Source organism: Xiphophorus maculatus, chromosome 18, assembly GCF_002775205.1.
Source record: "Xiphophorus maculatus strain JP 163 A chromosome 18, X_maculatus-5.0-male, whole genome shotgun sequence".
Taxonomy (NCBI): domain Eukaryota; kingdom Metazoa; phylum Chordata; class Actinopteri; order Cyprinodontiformes; family Poeciliidae; genus Xiphophorus; species Xiphophorus maculatus.
This window is the reverse complement of record NC_036460.1, coordinates 17123819-17144415: the sequence shown is the minus strand read 5'-3', so window position 1 is coordinate 17144415 and position 20597 is coordinate 17123819. Positions and strand designations below refer to the sequence as shown.

General features: G+C 36.3%; 1 protein-coding gene across 2 annotated transcripts in view; it reads left to right on the top strand.

Moving 5' to 3' along the window:
* Positions 1-20597, top strand: part of sphkap (SPHK1 interactor, AKAP domain containing) — a 39180-nt gene that overhangs the window by 5758 nt on the left and 12825 nt on the right. For both annotated transcript variants that reach the window (XM_023351805.1, XM_023351806.1), the window contains exons 3-5: positions 1718-1828; positions 19252-19311; positions 19701-19841. In XM_023351805.1, the coding sequence (XP_023207573.1) occupies positions 1718-1828; positions 19252-19311; positions 19701-19841 (312 nt within the window). The remainder of the gene's footprint in view (positions 1-1717; positions 1829-19251; positions 19312-19700; positions 19842-20597) is intronic.

The following is a 20597-nucleotide window of genomic DNA, read 5'->3' as shown; positions in this document are numbered from 1 at the left end:
CCCTCATCACTGTAATACGGAGCAAGTTCATTTATTTTCAGTATATTAAAGAACTTGTCGTGCTGACAGCCTGACAGGTATACGGTACGGTGTGTGAGAAGGAGAAGAACAAAAGCAGCTGTCTACCTGCAGGTTTTAAGAACATTTTCCGTCAGTAACTACTGTGTGTTTGCTTTTATCTGACAAATTACGAGTCCTACGATGCAGATTAGACATCCTAGGTTGATTTTATGACTCATTTAATTGATTTTAGCTAGTTACATTTTTAAGGACTATTAATAATAAACTAGTTTTTACTGCCCTAGTGAATTTTTATTTCAGCAGGGCAAAAAATCTGTTAACAATTAAATGTTTATTGCAAAGTAAAGCAATTGTTTCCAAAAAGCAACTTATTTCAAGTTGCAGAAAAATAATTGGAAGTTATTTTTCTATAAATATTTCTTTTTTCTGAAATAGTGTAACATTCTGTAACATTGGTATCTATAGGTAAATAAAATATTAGATATTAAAATTTTATTGTAAGGTCGTTTCAACATTAATAAAAGATGTTAAAAACTGATTTCAAGGGAAAAATATTATATTTATATTAAATAGTTTTATTATGTCTACTTTATTGTAACTGTTCAAAAGCCTTAGGAAACCTTGCTGTATTGGCAGGAAAGGTAACATTGTGGGTGATTAGCACATTTAGCATTAATACCATAGTACAGTACAGACCAAAAGTTTGGACACACCTTTTAATTCAATGGGTTTCCTTTATTTTCATGACTATTGACATTGTAGATTCACACTGAAGGCATCAAAACTACGAATAACACATGTGGAAATATGCACTAAACAAAAAAGTGTAAAACAACTGAAAATACCCCTTATATTCTAGTTTCTTCAAAGTAGCAACCTTTTGCTGTGATTACTGCTTTGCACACACTCTGCATTTTCTTGATGAGCTTCAAGAGGTAGTCACCTGAAATGGTTTTCACTTCATAGGTGCCCTGTCAGGTTAATAAGTGGGATTTCTTGCCTTATAAATAGTCATGAAAATAAAGAAAAGCCATTGAATTAGAAGATGTGTCCAAACCTTTGGTCTGTACTGTATATGTATTATCTGAAGAGTTAGTAGAGCCCTAATTTACCTAATATTGTAAAGAACTCAATATATCCTCATAGCAGACAGAAATGAACACTTTAATAGCACAAAAATGACCAACCTTGCTGTAAATGTTCAGCTTCCTGTTGTCTGCTCAGGTCTAACTCCTCAGTCTGGTTACCTGAATGAAACGTATACATTCTTCCTACAATAATACAGATTTCTTACTCCATTTGTGCTTCCTTTCAAATCATTTTAAACAACTCACTTATATAAGAAATAGCCTAACTGTAACTCAGAAACAATTTTTACATCAACGTCGGTGTTATCAACATGATTTGTCAGGACTGGGTATGTTGTGGTTAAAGATTAAATGAAGATTGTATTTTTAATTTGCAACTGAGCGATCAGAGCTGGTTAAGCATAAAATCATTTTATTTTCGTTGGCAGAGGATTTCTTGGCGCAAGTATAATAAATATTTAAAACATACTGAACTTCATGAACTCACGTTTTAAAAGAAGGAGACTGGTGGATTAAATTAACAAAAAGATGGATCAAAGTCTGTCCTTACCATTTGTTTTGTTTTGTGTTGTGTTTGTGCGCTGCTGACCCATGTTTATGTCCTGCAGGTTCTGTGCAGCAACAGTGTCCTGGACTCATCCGAATACTGGCTGAAGAACGAAAAGACTCTGTGCAGACTGAGCTTGCTGGATGATGATGCAGATAGCAGCTGCACCCTGGTGAGTAGCATACTGCGATCGAAGAAGCATGCACATCGTTTTGGCAACACAGCCGGGCCGCGTCATGTCTACTTGTCTTTAAACTGTGGGAGGTATGCTGGTGGCCATAAAGGATGGCAAGGAAACAGTTCCTGGCAAAAACAATACTGACGTCTGATGGCATGTAAAAACTCTGCTCTGCATGCTGTCACTAAATGGCATCTGGACATGAAGATGGTTAAAGAAAAATAATGGTTCTTACAGCAGGTCGCTGGTGGTTCCTTGCTGCTAATTAGCTGAAAGCTTTGACTCATGAGATTTAATGTGGTTCAAACCTCATTCTGCTGACAGAGCAGATGACCACTGCAATGGCTGCAATTGCACAACTTTTATTACCCTTTAAGATTTAGCTTTCTTTGGGAAATGTCTAACTGAGGACATTCCCATTTCTCTTATTTTTTACTATTCTCGTTCTTGGCTCTTCTGAACTCAAACAGAAATGTAATAAACAGTTCTATGTTTGTAACATTCTGCATATTTGCCTTTCAGAAGACATAATGACATAGGAGACTAACATTTTGGAATGAGCTCTATGCATTTGACACTTGTAGTATGCTTGATTTCATCACTTGAGCCAATCTGTCACAGATCTTTGGTTTGTGGCCTAACATCTATGGGGTTATTGTGAAAAGTATTTATCTCTCAAAGTGAGTATCATACTCCATTCACAGAATGGATATGGGCATGTGCCGACACTGAGAAGTATGCAGACACCTTTATAATGTTAATATGACTGTTTTACATTTAAGATACAGGAAAAGTGGTTGTTTTTTAAATGGGGTCTGGGACATGGTTATCAGCAGTCAGTATCTTATTGGTAGCAGTAAAACCAATCTTTTTAAAATTAACCTGTGTAAAAATTATACAACACAAATAAACTTGAATTGCTTTGTTTAGGAGTCTAGCCAATTCTACATCTTATTTCAGAGCAGATTTCAGCCATCTAAAATAACTTCAGTCATAGCTATCAATGTGAATACATTTCCATGGATTTCTGTGTACTCCTTTCCAGTGCTATATGGACTGAGTAATAATTGGCAACAGACTGCAGGCCATATTTCTAATTGATGGCTTCCCATAATAAGAGCCATAGGCATCTACATAAACAACTGAATTGCACAAAAGTGAATCAGTGTAAAAGTTTCTGACACCATCTTAGCTTAAAATGTTTTGAGACTTCTAAGGTGAAGATTTTAAGAGGCTATTTCTTCCAAGATAATTGTTCTCAAGCGTTATGCTTATTTGGTCCATTAAACATAAGCTGAGATCTCTCTGGCTGCTGGCTGCTGTAGTACTAATTTTTGTTTAAATGATACCCATTCCTCGGTTTTTTGAGGAATTGCTCAAAAAACCAAGCAATTCCTATAAAGTAAAGCTGTTTACACTGGAAAGCTTTCATATTGTTATTAAAACTACAGGTTAGAATAGAGATCCTCAAATCCACTGTTCAAGATCTGCTGTCCTGCAACTTTTAGATGTATTCCTGGTCTAAAACGCCTGAAACAAATGACTGGATCCCTACTCAGTTTGCAGTAAATTGCTGTCATCCTGCTAATTACCTAATTATTTGACTCAGGTGTGTTGAAGCATCTAAATGCTGCAGGACCTCAGTCCTCTAGGTCTGAATTGTAGAGCATTGTATCACTGACTGTGTTCAGTTTTAATGTTTCCTAGTAATCAGCCATTTTAAGCCACATTTGCCATCTATTGGATCTTTGGACAAATTTTGCATAAATAATTATGAAGTAATGTAAATGTTACTTCCAAATGTTCGAGGTTTTCACATCTTGCCATGAAATTTTCTCACTACTCTGCTTGTGGCTATAGGCTCATTTCTGCATCCATTAACAATTTAGTTTTTAATCAGTGTTTGTAGTTTGCAGCCATTTGCAAAATCTTCATCCATCCCTGTGGCTTAGTTTCACATTTCTTTTTTTATGTTTAGACTTTGTACTTAAGAACTGCTGTTAGTTTTAAGGAGATACATGCAGACCCAGCTCTCGCCTCATCTTGATGTGTCATCTTTAATAACTTATTTTAATTGGCAAGTTAAGCATTAAAAACACTCAGGATTCCCTCACTGTTGAAGTACCACTATTTTCAAGTTTGACAGTTTTATAAAATGTGAAACTGTTTCATATAAACAGATGAACTGGTTGTGTTTTTGCTGCACAAAATTCTTCATGGGTTTTCAGTGTAGAGTAGCTCCTTTACATTATTTGTTTTCTCAACTGATTTTAAGAATAACATATTCACCTTTCATCGTAGTGATGACCTAATTTAAAGTCTGGATTTCAGTCCCATGAAGGTAAAATTGAGATTGTTCGATCAGCTGAAATGTGATCTGATCTTTTACAATATTTAAACAGACAGAGCAAACATTTTGGTTGGTCTATATAAACATACAGGAAATAATTAATGAAGTTAATTCTTTATTTATAGTCACATTTAGAGTTTGTTGTCAAACACAATCTTATTTCATCTTATTCGGATACTGTTTTTACTAAAATATTGGTTTTGTACACAGCTATCTTTTATTAGCATTTTTATTGGGCTACATTATTTGTACTCTGCCTATAATGCACTTTGCTAAAATGTTCATTTTTAAATTGAGTTAATAAAGACAAAATGTGTCAAATGAAAAAACTACTCTACTTCTAAATGTATATAAAAAAAAATTATAAGGATGGTTATCATATTTTTGCTTTGTTTTGACAAGAAGCACTTATGCCTAAATTCATATCCGTTGTACCCATTTTTACTGTCTTTTTTTTCTTAGTTAATTCTTGCTTTCTGCTCAGCCTCTGTTTTTTGTTTTTGCTAAACAGCATACCTTCATTGTGTCGGTGATTATTCTCCCCCTGTGGATAAACCTGCCAGTTTTTATTTGTTCCCTGCCAGATCATTGACATTGCTAGTCATTGTATTGTATCCAGCCGAGCTTTGTTTCTGTATTCTTCAGTTCTGAATTCCTGCTCAGAAGCTCCTGCCAGGTAGCGCCTTTAGCTTAGTTTTAGTTCAATGAAAAGTTATTTTTTTTCATCCTCCAGCCTGCCAACCTGCACTTGGGTTCTTGCACACAATCTTAACAAAGACATGTTTAGAAAAAAGGGCGCAGTGAAAACATTTTCAGCATTGCTTTGCAGCCTCATGTAGCTTACAGCATCTGGTTTGACTTTAAACTCTGCAATGAAATAAAAACTTCTTAAGGGTTTAACACGTCTTTGTAGGTTAGTCTGAACTTTTGGGATTAAAATAAGTTTTGGGAAAGCAGATTTAAAATCATTTTAGATTAATACAAAGTGAGTTAAAATGTTTTGTTTTTTTTTATAAAATCTCTCAACATTTTGGACTTGGGGAATTTTCATCTTTTGAGTCAATTTTACAACTTAGAGAAAGTAATGCAGGATCCAAGAGAAGAGATTTTATATAGAAGAATATTGCGTATTATTATGAAAATATATTTTGTGGCACATCATACCTTTATGTTGGGGTTGGTAGGACCAACAATATTTTCAAAGATATTTGTGAAGCACCTTCACTAACTTACAAGTTAGTTTTAACTTAGAACTAAAAGGATTAACCATTATGTTTACACACAACAGAAAACTTTTTATCCAAACAAAACAATATATAATACATTTTTAAGTAATTGTTTTAAAAAAAAAATTCTGCCAACTTTATCTTTTCACAGGAGTAGAAAACAAATCTTAGAGCGAGGGCATCAGTATTCACCCTAAAGAAACTTTTTGAAACTCAACTTTGATCTCCTTGAGTTTCTCATTTGCACTTTCATTTAAAAATTGAGGAACATCTTTTTGAACTCCATGGACTTTGTGCTCTTGACTAAATGTCAAGAGAAAAGAAATCTTCTTGATTTTCACTTGACTTTATGTGTGCGTGTTTGTGATTAAAGTCTGAGTAGTCCTATATCTGAATGACAATTTCTATCTCAGTCATGAGGGTTTGACTGACTGACTAAAGTATTAAAGTGTGGGTTAAGTTGTGTCTTTAAGGTGGTTACCTACTTCTAAGTGATGCCTACACAGTATGTGGTAATCTGTTTCTCATTATGTTAGAATCCTAATCCTACCCATACCAGCAGTTTAGGTTCATGATCATAATCAACAGTTTTTTTCCTTGAAAGTTTCATACAGAGAAACTTTCACATGTGCTTATCAGACTTTAAGGCAGTACTTGACAATAACATGTTTGTGGACTCATTATGATTTGAGATCCTGAGCTGCCATTGGCATGGATAAATGGTTGCTTTGAATAAATCTATGATCCAATGGGGCTAATTGGAGTGACACACAGTTCTATAAAACGTTGATCAGATGACAGATGGATGTAACCTGATCACAGAAGGAAGAAAAAAAAACACATCAAATGTCTAATTTTTGCATTCAGCGAAAAGTATACATTTGACTCCAGGTAAATGTGGTCATAGTTAAATGTTTTAATCAACTTCTGCTTTGACTAGGCCATTAATGGGAACATGGATGCATTATGCATTTTGATTAATTGTGAGGAAGGCAACAAAGGCTTTTGGTTAAACTCTATCACCTCATACATCCTTCATGTGTTAAGGCAGCACACCATTTGTTAAGGCAGCACACCATTCAGACAAAGGAAAGCAACAAAATGTGACGTTGACAATGACCTCTATCCATTTACTCAAATGTTTTCTACTACATGGAAATCATTCCGCTGATGATGAGTTGTTTGTCTTTCCTGATCTGGTTCTTCTGTGCTAAAACACAAGCAAAGTAATGTCATAATGAAAAGAGTAAACAACTTTTATGCTGTTAACCACAAACTGAAGCATCACTTTTAATGTGTCGTGGGCTGAAACGGTCCACATTGTTCAGGAATAAATAAATGCCAATACATCACAAAAGTGTTTTGACATTTTTCCAATACTCCCTAAAAGATGCATCAAGTGTTTTATAAATCGTCACCAAGGTAACAGAAATAGCAGTAGTTTAACTAAGAACACCAATTTCGCACTCTCATGTCGCACTTTGAAAGTGTGAGCAGCTGCATGTTGAATTGAGTGGTGCCAAAACCCCCAGACACAAGCTTTGGTCTCAAAAGGCTCTGCTTCTGCTGAAAATCATCTCAGAATTACTTTATGTTGTAGAAAGGCACAAGTTGTTTGTATGTAAAGTTTAGGTGTGTGAAATCCATACAAAATTTGGATAGCCCTTAAAATTTTGACTTTTTAGAAGGAGGATTCTCACTCAAAACACTCCAGGTATGTGATGGTCAATCCACCTTTAGGACATCTACCTGATTGCTCCACAGCTTCATGGTTTTTCTCTGTATTTTATTTGTAAAGTTCAACCACTGATAAAGATGTGTGTAAAGATCCACTAATACTAATATTAAGTTCTGAATTACAAAATAAAGGTTCTTAACTACTTAAATCAATAAAGCAAAAGTGCAAAAAATGCTTCAGTTATAAGTATTTCATATATTGCATCAGGTGGCGCTATTTGGGCCACTAATTATTTTGTATTAAAGCCATTTTTTTTCTGATACCTGCTGTATAAATGTGCTTAAATAAAAGGTTCTAGTTTCCTAATTATTTCTAGTTTGAGACCATAAAGTCACAGCTGAAATTTTGTATTTTATTGCTTTCACTCACCTTTTGACAATGGATATGTATAATTGTGTGTGTTGGTGAAACGAGTTCTTTTGAGTCGTGAGGTACTTCATGCTAATTTTTGAGAAACTCTAAAATAGCTTCATCTGCCTGTCGTCTATCCACTTGGATATTGGATGTGAAAAGCCAAAAATAAAAAATAAATTAATAAATTTAAAAAAACATGTGAGCTAAATAAAAGATAAAAGCTTAACAGTTTTTGAATTTCAGTTCATCATCTACCGCTGGCTGCATCGTGTTGTCACTTTTGATCATTTGCTCATGTTTTAATGCATGAAGACACAGATAAGTGTCATATTATTGCGATAGTCACACTGAATTTCATCACACTGCTGAATGGTTTGACAAGCTGAGTGTTTTGAAAGGGAAGACAACTTTGCTTCTCTTTTATTTGTGGGGGGAAATGGTGAGAGAACGTGTCTGGATTGGATTGTTATTGGTGTTTCAAATGTTTCAGACATGTAGTGGGACAAAGAGACTTTTTAAAATCATTTTTAGTAGTCAAAAAAGCTCCACAAAAATTAGGTTCCTCTTATCTAAAACGACTCAACATGCACGTAAGTCTGCAGAGTCTTCTGTTCTCTCCCTTTTTGCTGCCTTCCTGCTTTGATCTGTGGGTCCTGTCTGGAGGAGAGCGAGTCATTCATCACTGGATTCAAACACTTCCTTCTTGGTTTGTGTTGTGCCCTGATCTGTCCTTTCACGGTCCGTGCAGAGAGAGAACAGAATAAATATGCCATCATATTGCTGGATGAGCTCTGACTTACAGCAGGAAATAACTCTAAATCAGCCAAACCTTTCAGCTTTTACCAAACTATTTCACCCTTTCATAAAAGTGTTTGGTTGCATGGTAAGCTAAAACAGATTTTCTTGCCGTTTTTGTTAATTGTATATATGATAGAAATTTGTTTGCAAATGGGAATTTTTCTGTCGTTGTTTTGGTTCCTGGTTCCTCACATTGTTAAAGGAGAATGCTGAGTTTACATTAACATTTCTGTTTGAACAACTCCATGACATGAGCTTCACTGTGTGCAAGACCAGAACAATACAGAGCTCTGTGATTGGTCAGATGTTGTGGCCGTGTTTTCTGCAGAAATGCACTCGGACAGCGATGTTGATATTTTGCTTCAGCTAGTCTGCTTCCAATATGGTTTTTCTGCAATATGAATACTTTTAAGTTGTATTTAACCAGTGCAGTGAGGACGTATGTACATTTGAACAATTCTTTACTAAATGAATCTAAAGTCTTTTAGCAGTGTGGCACTCTCCCTGTGATCATTTCATAAGAGCAAAACGGAGGATGCAGCAGGAAGGGAGCAGGCACCCTTCCTGCATCGAACCAAGCCAGGCAGAGCTTAATATGAGCCTCACCATGTGCTTCACCATGTGCTATCTTTATCTTCCTTTGCCTAGATAGACGCAGAAATCATTATGAATAGTTGTTTTGTATAGAAAATTGATTTTGAATCAAATTATGGCTCCAGAAAGCAGAATTGTGACATAGTAAAATAGCCCTACCTCTAATTTTTTTTATCTACATATGCAAAGAAATTGGTATTTCAGCTCAAGTTTGGGTAAATCTCACTGCTTGGGCTTTTTCAGGCTGGATTGACTAGAATAACAGAAACAGTATGAGAGAAATTACAAACAGTGACTCACTGCAGATACACCATACATGTAGTTCTACTTACTTAAACAAGATTGTTCAAGGTTTATTATTTATTCAATGGGGGAAAAAAGTATTTTAATTTGGGAAATTGCCTTGTGTAGAACACAGCTCTATTCTAGGCCTGTAGATAATGTGACCAAATGAAGAAAATAACTTCAACTTTATGGGACAATAATGTTAAACCACTTTTTAAAAACCTCCTGTTCGTTAGCATGCTTGTCTGAAAATAAAGTATTTTGTCTTAGGCTGATAACACGCAATAGGAGTACGATAAAGATGCATCTTGGCACGTCTTCAGATGTGTTAATGGCGCATTAAAATTTATGCATTTCAAAGAGACTAAAATGACCCGAGGCCTGTTCATGACCTGCTGTTGACTATTTTCATCAGAATCCTCGAGACTACGGTATTTTTTCCTTTCTTACATAAACATATTAACATGTTTCTGTCAAACTCCTTTCCTCACTCATGTATGATCCTGTAGACATTTGTCAGCCCAGCAGAGTCACGCCTGTGCTCCCCAGAGATATTACGGCACATCTCCTATTTTCAACATTTTCCACGACACATTTGTATTATTCCTGTGGTGAGAAGAACCAGGGCGACATCAGCTACGTCGTTTTCTTCTTATCCTGGGGCTCCAAGCTGAGCAACTCTCAGTCAGCCAAATAGTGATTGTTCATGCTTGTGTGCGGGATTCAGAATTGGAGAAAGAAAACACCACTTTTTTTACTTCTGGATTTGGGAATAATACTTTTCCAAAAAATGCTCTACTTTGTTCATGAACCTAAATACTTGTCAAAAAACAGAATTTGAGTTTCCTTTCTTATTCTCCGTGTTGATAACCCAGAATTTAAAAATAAGCTAAAGCCTATTATTGATCTGTTCTGTTTCTACATGCAGCTTGTGTGTTGCTTTGCTAAATTAAGATGACAGAGTCACTGAACCTTCATGTTGTTTTCTCCAAAACCTCATTTGAATAAAATTAAACTTTAAAATGAACATAATTAAAATAACCAGGGCTCAACATAAGTCAAACTTGGATATAACTTAGGTTGCTCTGTATAAATATTGTGACACCAGAGTGAGAACTAAGCAAGATTTTCTACAAAATCCCAGCATCAGAAGTTGGAATGAAAAATGAACAGAAATGTTCACAAGTCACTTTCTTCCAAGTCCAACTCAAGTCTCAAGTCCAAATCAAATGACTAAAATTCATATTTTGATATGGGATACATGCCTCAAGCACAAAATTACAGTAGATAAAGATGTCAAATTATTCTGCTTAAATCTAACTTACCACATGAACATGACCCTCATCGCCTCTCTTAATATTGAACAGTCTATGTTTGGCCCAACACACGAGGATAGACATACTCTCTTGACTTAGTTTTATCTTGTGGTCTACCTGTTCTGAACATAGAGATTTGTGATCTGTGTTTTCCCTTACAAAAAAATCACATGAAAATCACATGTGAAAACATGTGATTTTCATGCCTACTTTTTTAAAGTTGATCTTGCTTGTACAACATTAAACCCTGCCTGTTTTTAACTCGTCCACTGCTGCTTAGTTTTCTGCTGTTTTCAATCAGATCAGTGAGCCAGTATGTAGTAAAACTGAGGAGCTCAGTTCATGGTTTTATTGTTCAGACAGAGAGACCTTTGAACTCTGTCACTCCATTCAAAATCAGAAAACCCAAAACTAAATCTGAATGACATGACACGATCAGTCAGGCAGGAATACGTACTCCAGCTGCAGACTGCAGAATGGACCGGGGGCGTCTTTTAGGCCCGTTTTTACATATCTCTCTCTTTATATAACCATATATTATATATCCCATATAATATATGGGATATATTATATCCCATATAACCAAAGATATAGATTATCTTTGGTTATATGGGTCCGGGGTATAAAAGTGGGCAGAGAGTATCTACCCACTTTTATACCCCGGCCCAGTCTGCAGCTAAGACCTTTGTGATGGGAATTTGGTCAAGCTGAGTGCAAGAGCAAGGATTTATGTTATGAGAAAATAAGAGCAAATACTGAATCTAGGAATAAACATAACGGTAGGGGCTATTATTTTGAAGAAATTAATGAATCTTTCTAATAATAATGGCTTAATAGAATAGATTAATGTGTCAGAGCTGAATTTATTTAGTTTCAATATTATCAACAGGTATGTGTTGCAAAGTACAGTTAGAGAGACATCTAGTATGTGAATACCTACAACTAAGAAAAATACATTGCAAAACATTTGTAGTCCAGGATACACAAATATAAACAAAGAATTAAACTGAACATGTCAAGATCTAACAAACATAAAAAAGGAAATGAAAAAAAAAAAACACCACCAAGAAGGAAATTTAAAACCCAAACACCCCAGGAACTTGACAATAGCTCTTTTAATTTAACTCGGGTCGCAGCTGCACACTTCTGAGCGGCGCTGTTTGTTGTCTTCTCTGGAACATTTCTCATAATTGATTCACCTGCACCTAGACCTGCAGCATTTTATTGCAGCAGCCTTGTTCAGCTGCTGGTATTTCTTTCTAAGTCTTAGAATGACACAAAATGACAAAAACACTTGTACAAAAAAGAAGAAAGGAAGTAAAAAAAAAGAAAAGAAAGAGAAAAGAATAAGAAGTAAGAGCAGCAGATGTGTGTGGGAGGATCAGAGTATTAAGCAGAGAGGGGGAATGATGCTTTGATGGACAAAGGAAACTCAATGTTTGCAAAGGTCCATTACTGTGATAACGTAAGGACACATTGTATGTAGAAGCTGTAGCACTGTCTGCAGAAGCTCTGAGTGCAGCATAGAGATTTAAAAAACTGTCTCCATGGAAGAAAGCCCAAATAGGATTTCATGCCCAAGTAAATTGGCGCAATCAGCAGAACACATACATCATTATTCCCAAAGCTCAGCTCTGGTCTTGAAATAGATAACACAATTCCGGCGTTGGGGTGACGATGTAGAGCAGGTAGAGATCAGTGAGGGTGTCACTTCATTTACATTGGTGCAACATTTTGTCACAAGAGTGGATACTACAAGTCAGGAGAAAAAACACACTTAAATCAGCCAACACCGATGCCAATGCTAATATATTGTGCATCCCGAATACACACATACTTTCAAGTCCCTCTTACAGAGAACATCAGCCAGGCAACGTCAACATTCTTAACACCATAGTCTCCTTCTTAATCTAAAAAAAGAAAATATGAAAAGAATTTGTGGCATACTGACAAATTTAGACCAAACCATTATTTTGCAAGAAGAAATCATTTTGGACTCAAGGGACACTTTGTAAAATATATTTTATATGTGTGCAATGTCTTAAAGACAGTTTGGGAAATATGGCTAAAATATGTTTTGCATTTCAGTTTCAAATATATTGTGATGCTTTTCATCACAATATTAAGTTTCTTGATGTCAACCTGCTGAACTCTGCTGTGCAGACTTCAAAGTGTTGCTAGAGTTTGTCTGCAAAATAAGAGATTGTTTGCTACTCCAGCTTTGCATCTTTTACTAGTATGTTTTTTTTTTCCACCAACGTAAAGCAAGTTAAATATTTCACCTCCCATGCAAATGAAATGGAATGATTTTAGCAAATACATTTTAAAGCATTTGAAAGTGTGTGGCAGATGTGCTATTTATGTGCTATTTTTCTCTTTATCTTTAGAAGGAAACATTTTTCATGTTACTTGAAAAAAAGCCAAATCCAGAAATGATGTTTTTGCTGATTGCAAAGTTAAAGTATTTTTTACAACCTCCAAATCTTCTTAGTTGTTCTCCTTGGTTTCATTTTAGTAGCTTATTAGGACTTGTGGTCAGGTCAAGTTTCACTTGACTGTTTACTCTAGTGCTGAGCACATAGTAAATTTGCATGAGTCAGGGAGCTCATGGAGTCAGAAAACAAGCACATCTCCAGCATATTCTGGATCTTTGACCTGTGAGAGGTCAAATGTTTTACACAAACAATGGTTTCACATGAAACAGCAGAGAACATTCACCTTGAACAGTTGCACAAATCTATGCATGCTTTCTAAGAATCTATTTTACCTCGAACAGATAAAAATGGAATGTTCCCCAAAGCCATCAGGAGTCATCGAGGGCTTCAGTGTGTTGAGAGAAGGTGCTAAATCAGGGGTGTCAAATTCTATCCCTGGAAGGACGGAGTTCTCCACTGTAACTATTAGGTGTGTCCAACACAACTTTTAGTTATCAGGCTGTTTGGAACCAGCTCACAGTTTTTTTTATCCATGAGGCAGACGTCCTGTCTACTTTTTAGATTTCCTTGTGGTAAAGCTTGTAGTCAGTGGACTACATTAGCTATCTCTATAGTTATGCTGCTAAAGGCTTGGGCTGCTGGAGGATATATTGGCCACTCTTCTAGTAGTACGTTCTTCCTGCTACTCTCCAATTTTACTTTTTCTGCTGGTGATTCACCTTTTAACTTTTCGTTCTCTCTGGGATTTTTTCTCTTCATAGAGGTTACATCTGTCCTGGTGCTCTGTTTAGCTGTGACACCTTCCTATAGGGAGACATTGACTTAGCTACAGCTGCTATGACGTCATGCTCTTTTCCACTAGATCCGGGGTCTGCAACGCCAGTCCTTGAGAACTGTAGTCCTGCATCTCTTAGATGTGTCCCTGGTCCAACACACCTGAATCGAATGGCTGCTCTGTATGCAGTCAAGTTTTTGAGAGTCTTGCTAATGACCTGATTATTTGACTCAGGTGTGGTGAAGTGGACACATCTAAGCCTCGAGGACTGGAGCTGGAGACCCCTGCTCTAGATGATACCAGTAAAATAAGCTGTTGCTTCAACTAACTGTGTGTGCTGTCTTTCATTCTTTAGGCATTTTTAACTGGCTCCCAGTTTATCTGTTTGGCTGTATTTCTTTCCTGTGATGTCACAGCAAGAGCTGTTGCTATCATTAACTGTCCATATTTTCTTAAACGTAGAAAGTGCTTTGTCCTCTCAAACACCCAGTGGGTTGTTGCAAATGGTTGCCCACTCTGTTGGAGGTTTCTCCCTAAAGAGAAATTCTAAAAGCTGTCCACATGCATGCTCAGCACAAAGGATTGCTGCAAAGTTAACGACATAGGGTCTGATCTACAAAGATTCAAAATAAGGAACCCTAATTGTGTGAGCAAAAATAAAAATAAAAAAGTTAGTTCAGCAAAAAGCTTAATGGTCCGTGAAGCTATAAGGATAAAACAAACCAAGCCAGAGAGGGGACTTTAGCTCTGTTCCCAGCTGAGTTTATTTTTGCTGTTGGACAATTTTGCTAACCGCTACACTCAGTAACTTTACTGTCCACATTCACTGTTTTTTTGTTCAGGTTGCTGAATATCATGTCCTGTTTAACTGTCTGGATAGTTTAGGAGTTCTTGTCATAGTTTGCTTCTAGGGGGATAGAAATTGCAGAGTAAATTTTCTAACTTATGAAAATTTGATTTAAAGAGGTTCAGTTATAATGCAGTTGGAATAGAAAGGCTTGAAACACCTTTGTAGTTTATTGAAGTAGCATAATTTAGCAGTGCTGCAGTTTTCTAACATTGATCTGTGGAGTCTTTTTTTTGTCTCCTTTACTATTCTTCCCAGTGTGGGTGGTGATAAAATAAACTTGGGTTCTTATCCAGACTGGTGTGTCCCAGTTAGAGTAGTTTCAGACTTTTTAGTATTGCTCTGGCTGCAGATGTGGGAAGAAACTATTTCCATAAAACCATTTCCTGACTGAATAAGATCAGAACAAACCTGTCTTACTCGAATGACATGTTCTACCTTTCCCATTTTAAAGTGTACTGTTGCACACTCTATTTCATCTGGGAAAAATACATTACAAATAAACCTTACTTAATTAATAACTTACTAAGATAAATTGGCTTCTCTGCCTAGTCATATTTATACCCCAAGGAAACAGGAAGTGAGGGATTTCTAATTAAAAAACCCTAGACACATTGATCAACATAAGAAAGTATTCAAAAGTTTCACTGATTGGGGCAAAAACATAACATTAAAAATAATTTGTTATACATATTTATTTATTAAAAATTTTTTCCTCTTAAATAATAGAGACTTGAAATAAAATTGCGGTTTTCTGAAAAAATAGTAATAAAAAGAATGATCTGTGAATATGTTGTACTACTGTACTAAAAGATTGATGTATGTAAAATACTTTTTACCACAACTGTCAGTAAGTGTGTGAGATGCTGTATGATGTTGCCGTTTACCCATGTCAGTTTATTGAATTCATATTTTTTTAACTTTATTTCCCGATTTTTACATTTAAGTCATCCTGGGTTTGTTTATTAACGTTCCACATTTTACGCCATGAAAGCAGAGCAGCATACACAAACACTACCTCTCCACATAACACAGTTTCTATGTTCACTTTGACTTTAGTGATTTCTAGTGTTATTATGATTGGTCATCACCCCCGTTCGCTACATCTTTATCACCAGACAAATACATTTGCCCTTCATTTGTTTTATGCCCACGCTTTATCTTTCCCAGCTGATGTCTACATGGTCAGACCTTCAGATGCGGGGTCATGCATGTGTTTATTGTCAAATGTCTTTGGAAAACCGATGGAATCACCGCGTGTCCTCAGGTTTATGTCGCCATCAAATGCCTAGATAGTTGTCCGCTTCCCAAATTTAGAACAGCTGCCTCTCGACTCTCACCGTCTGACGGGGTTAAATTGCTTCAACCCTTCTCAAGGTCAGAGGGATCACTCCATTTGCTTTGCCTGCATGTTGTGAGCAGGCAGCGTGTTGGCAGGCAGGAGGAGGTGTTGTCACTGCTTTCTCTTGGAGGATTTTCAGTATCAGGACATGTAAAAACTGCTGAGGTGCTTCTGAACAAACATCCTGCTTATGCGTTGTAAAAGATTTATTTAGAATGCAAGTAGAACCTTTTAAGACTGTTTGCTGTATATATATTACATTTATTATAGCCCATGCCTTTCCTTTGAGTAAATTGTAAAGCCAGGTGCTGGTCTTTGTTTGTAGTAAATTTTGTGAATTAATCCCAGCTGCTGTGTGTACGTCGTTGACATTTAAAGGCTATGCTGACAAAAAGGTCCTCATCGTGCTCAGCAATCTGACATGAACAATGGAGAGCAAGTTCGCAAACTATTTTTTACTGCTCAGTGAGTCGATTGCTATTATTATTTTTGTGAGTAGGAGGTAACAAAATGTGTGTTTGGAAAAAGGCCAGAGGTGACACATGCACTCAGTAAAGGGCAGAGGACCCAAAAAAAAACAACAAAAAAAACATCTCAATGTTTTCAGGGTGAAACAGACAGGCCTTCATGGGTTGTTAGCTGGGAATGACTTCTTTTATACATGACCGAGTCAATTTTTAAGAACCAGCTGCCATCACATTGTCCTTGGTAGTTGTGGAAAGGTTTGGATAGAGGATCCCAGTTGTAGGCTGAGACATCTGAGACATTGGTTTCCTGTGATTTTTATGAAATATAGGGATTATTTATGTTGCTTTACAGGATACATGAAAAGAGAGTCTGAATATCACCTCCATTCTAATAAATAACTCCTAACACTGCACTGATCTTTATACTCTTAGTAGGGGTGTAGTGAAATGTTGTGCACCTAGTGCACCTATTTTTAAAACCTGTTTTGACATGAGAAAAAGGTAGTTCTGGAGTCGCTCTGATGTTCTGACCAGGTTAACCAAGAAAGACTTAAGAGCTGAGAACATTTGTCAACAAAAGCTTTGAGGAAGCTTTCCACACATCAAATAAAGCATTTTGGGGTCTCAGTATAAAAAAAGACAGAGTGACAACCAAGATACAGCTGATCTCTAAGCACTGTGATCACGATAGGATAATGATGCCAACGTTGACATCCAGTTCAGGGCTTCCCATCAGGATTAGACAAAAGAGCGAGTGGGAGGACTAAAATACTTGAATTATTAAAACCTGAACTGGGACACTCTCCACTGAGCAGAGACATTGATTTAATTCGTAAAAACACAAACAAGCCCTTTTTAAACCTTTCTTTGAGTTAGTGGTACCAAAGATTGAGACAAACAGATTGATCAAACTTTGATTGGACTATTCTATGCTGATGAGAGTCTTTCATATTTAAAGATTTTTGTGACACTAGTGGTCTTTATTCATTGATAACTGGACAATAGAAGGCCAGAGAGAGACGTGAAAGACATGCAATTAAAAGTATAGAGCTGGGACTCAAACCTGGAACAACTGGATTGAGGATTATAGATTCTGCATTTGGTGCAGCTGTCTTTAAAACACAGATTGTGATTGTAACTTTCCACATCTATGTATGAAAACAAAATGCTTAGAATTCTTGATTTTCTGAAAAGACTGAAAACCTCTTCAATTTGTTCTGTATTGTCTAGTAGAAAATTGCAACTATTATATCAGCTATTATCAGAAAAATGTATTGTAATAAGAATTTGTTATCTTGTGACGATTTCTAATTGATGAATGATACAAACCACTAAAACTAACGGTATTTGTTTATAGGAGGTCTTGTGCATAGAAAATGTGGTTCTGTCATTTCTGTACTAAAGTACCCTCTTTGATTGTGTATTGAAAATTTTTGCTCAGGTCCCTCTTGAAAATGAGATCTAGATCTCAACGGGGTTTACCTGATTAAATAAAGGAATATATATATATTGAGATTATGTCATTGTAGTAGCAATGTGTGCTGCTTTGTAATTGCACAAGACTGCCTTGTTTCAGTATTTACCAGACTATAAAATTTTTGGGACCATGCACACAAACTCTGCTGGCCAGTAACATATTACTATGACCAGTTGCATAGACTTTTACTGCTGGTAATGTCCATATATTGTCTAGATCTTAGTGGTCTAGATGTTAAACCTCTGGATAAGTGTTGAAAACATAAACATGATAAAAAAATGTATGTATTAAAATAATGTATTTGGTTAATAATGGTTTATCTCATTAACATATTATCAGGAAATATAACAATAATATCACATTGTCATGTTTTTCTAATACTGTGCAGCCCTCCTCTTTAATAATAACATTTTAAATTAATCACCTATCCATATTCTCTGATTTTGTGAACCAGGTTTGTTGCTGCACCTTTTGTTCTTGTAATGGATTTTACAATGTAGATTGAAAGTTAGCATGATGTGATATAATATTAAAAAATGATAGAATATAAAGTACACAGACCTTGACGTGTGATCTTCTGTGGCATTATGATACAACCTTCCGGGGAAATGTCTCATCTTATATAGCAAAAATATATTTTAAAAAATGAAAAGGATGTAAAAAATAGTATGTCTCACAAGTGCTGTTCAAAGCTCTCTTGGGTGACTCTAGCTCTTCTTAGCTACATGTCAAATAATTTCAGTCTATGTTTATTTATAGGAAGTTGATAAATATAGAAAATGTAAAAAGGTAATAATAGATATAGCCAGTATAGAAATACCGAGGTAAAAAAGCAACAGTAAGTCATTAGCCTTAGTATGATCAGGTTTGATCTGCAACGACAACCAGGTACTTGGAAATGTCGGATGCGTATGTGACTGAGACATAAATATCTTTCTTTTCTCAGTGTGTCACAGTACCTTGCACGTATATGCTGAACCACCTCCACATGGTCCTTAGAGCTGCTCTATCTTTATTTCATCGTGGCCACACCAACTCACAAAAGAGTTTGCTGTTAATTCAAACAGCGTCTGTTAAGAGTCCCCAATTCCCAGCACTGACATGAAGACTCTATTACACACCATTAAACTTGCAGCCTGAGGCAAAGGTGTGTGAGGTGGGAGGAAGAAGGGAGTTGGAATCAAGGTGAAGGATGGAAACCCTGGAGAGACATTGCCCGATCTGTGGTTACTCAGGAAAAGCAGACAGCTGCTGGCCCTTTAAATCAACATTGCAAGGGTGTCTTTGTGGAAGGTCAGAAGGATTTGGGTCATTGAAATGTCCTTGTGAAGAAGCAGTGCATTGGTTTTTTGGCAGATCGTCCTCTGTCTTAGTTTTTCTCTGATGTCATGTCTTTATCTGTCTTTCCCCCAGATCTGTTTTGTGAATCTGGACCCTCAAAAAACAAATTGTCGAGATGATAAAAACAACAAGGTGAGTCAATTTCTTGCTCATTTGCACTCTCATCCCTCCGGTTGTTCTAACTTTCTGTTATATTTCCTGCCCACTTTATATCACTCATGAACTATGTTCATTGTATTCCACATAAGCATCTTGCTTCCGTTGCCATGGATTCAAGATCGTTACCCAAAATTACAGGTTTTATTTGTTAAATGATATGCAGATTTTGTAGCCTTTTTTGCAGCTGGCAGTGGGCGCTCAATAAAAATTCCATGCGGTTCAGGACTTATCACAGGATGGAACCTGTAATTACATGGACTTACCTTAGATCCACATAAAGCATATTACATTCAGTTTGAATCTTCATAAGAGTCTTTTTCCATCATTAAGTGTTGTCTCTGTGGTTGGCATGTGTCTTGCAGAAATTGGCATCAGTGTCTCCAGACCTGCCAAAGCTTGTTGAATTACTGACCATCCACCAGCCCAAAGAAAATGAGATCCTACTGCTCGGTGGCCTGGAAACGTCAGAAATATGCCAAACACACCCACACTCCCCTTTGCAGGTAAGTGTGCAGTAGGCTTCACGTCTCGCAAATTTTCTGGACTGTAAAGTGTGCAAATTGTTCCATTATGCAATAATGTATTGTGATTAGATCCAAACCTTTTGTGGTAGTTATACTTGCTGTATAGCTTAGTGATTACTGTAGACCTTTGCTGCCAAACTGCAAGGTTAATTTATTGTAAAATCATGGTTTTGTCTTGATTATTTTTCACATAAAGTGATATAATGCAAAACAAATTCACTAAGAAAGTAAACAGAGTTAAGCCCATTTAAAATTTGCTTCACTAGGACTCACTTTGTTCTCTTTCCACCCAGTCTCTATGCCTTACAGGTTGGAAAGCAACTTAGGCCACAATCATGGAATTTATGACCCAAGAGCCTTGACCCTTTATACGATCTAGACCAGTGGTTCTATACAAAAAATACTGAACTCAGCATCACTTCAAATTAATTCTACATGAAACTCTAACTCCTCTACATTCATTTGGGGAAAAAAAATACTTTTTATGGAGGCTAATCAACATCCTAACCATAAAAAGACAAAGTGTTTACATGGACTTTTAAATGTGAATTAACAATACACATTTCCAAAAGAACTGTTTGGAATGTAATATTTGTTTGGTTGTATTTGTTATATCCAGTCATAACTATACAGTTTGCATGCCACTAAGATATTCAAACTGCTGTATGGAGTCACACTAGAACAGATGTTTTGAGTCAGTAAAACAAATCATAATGCCCAATGTGATAAATGTCA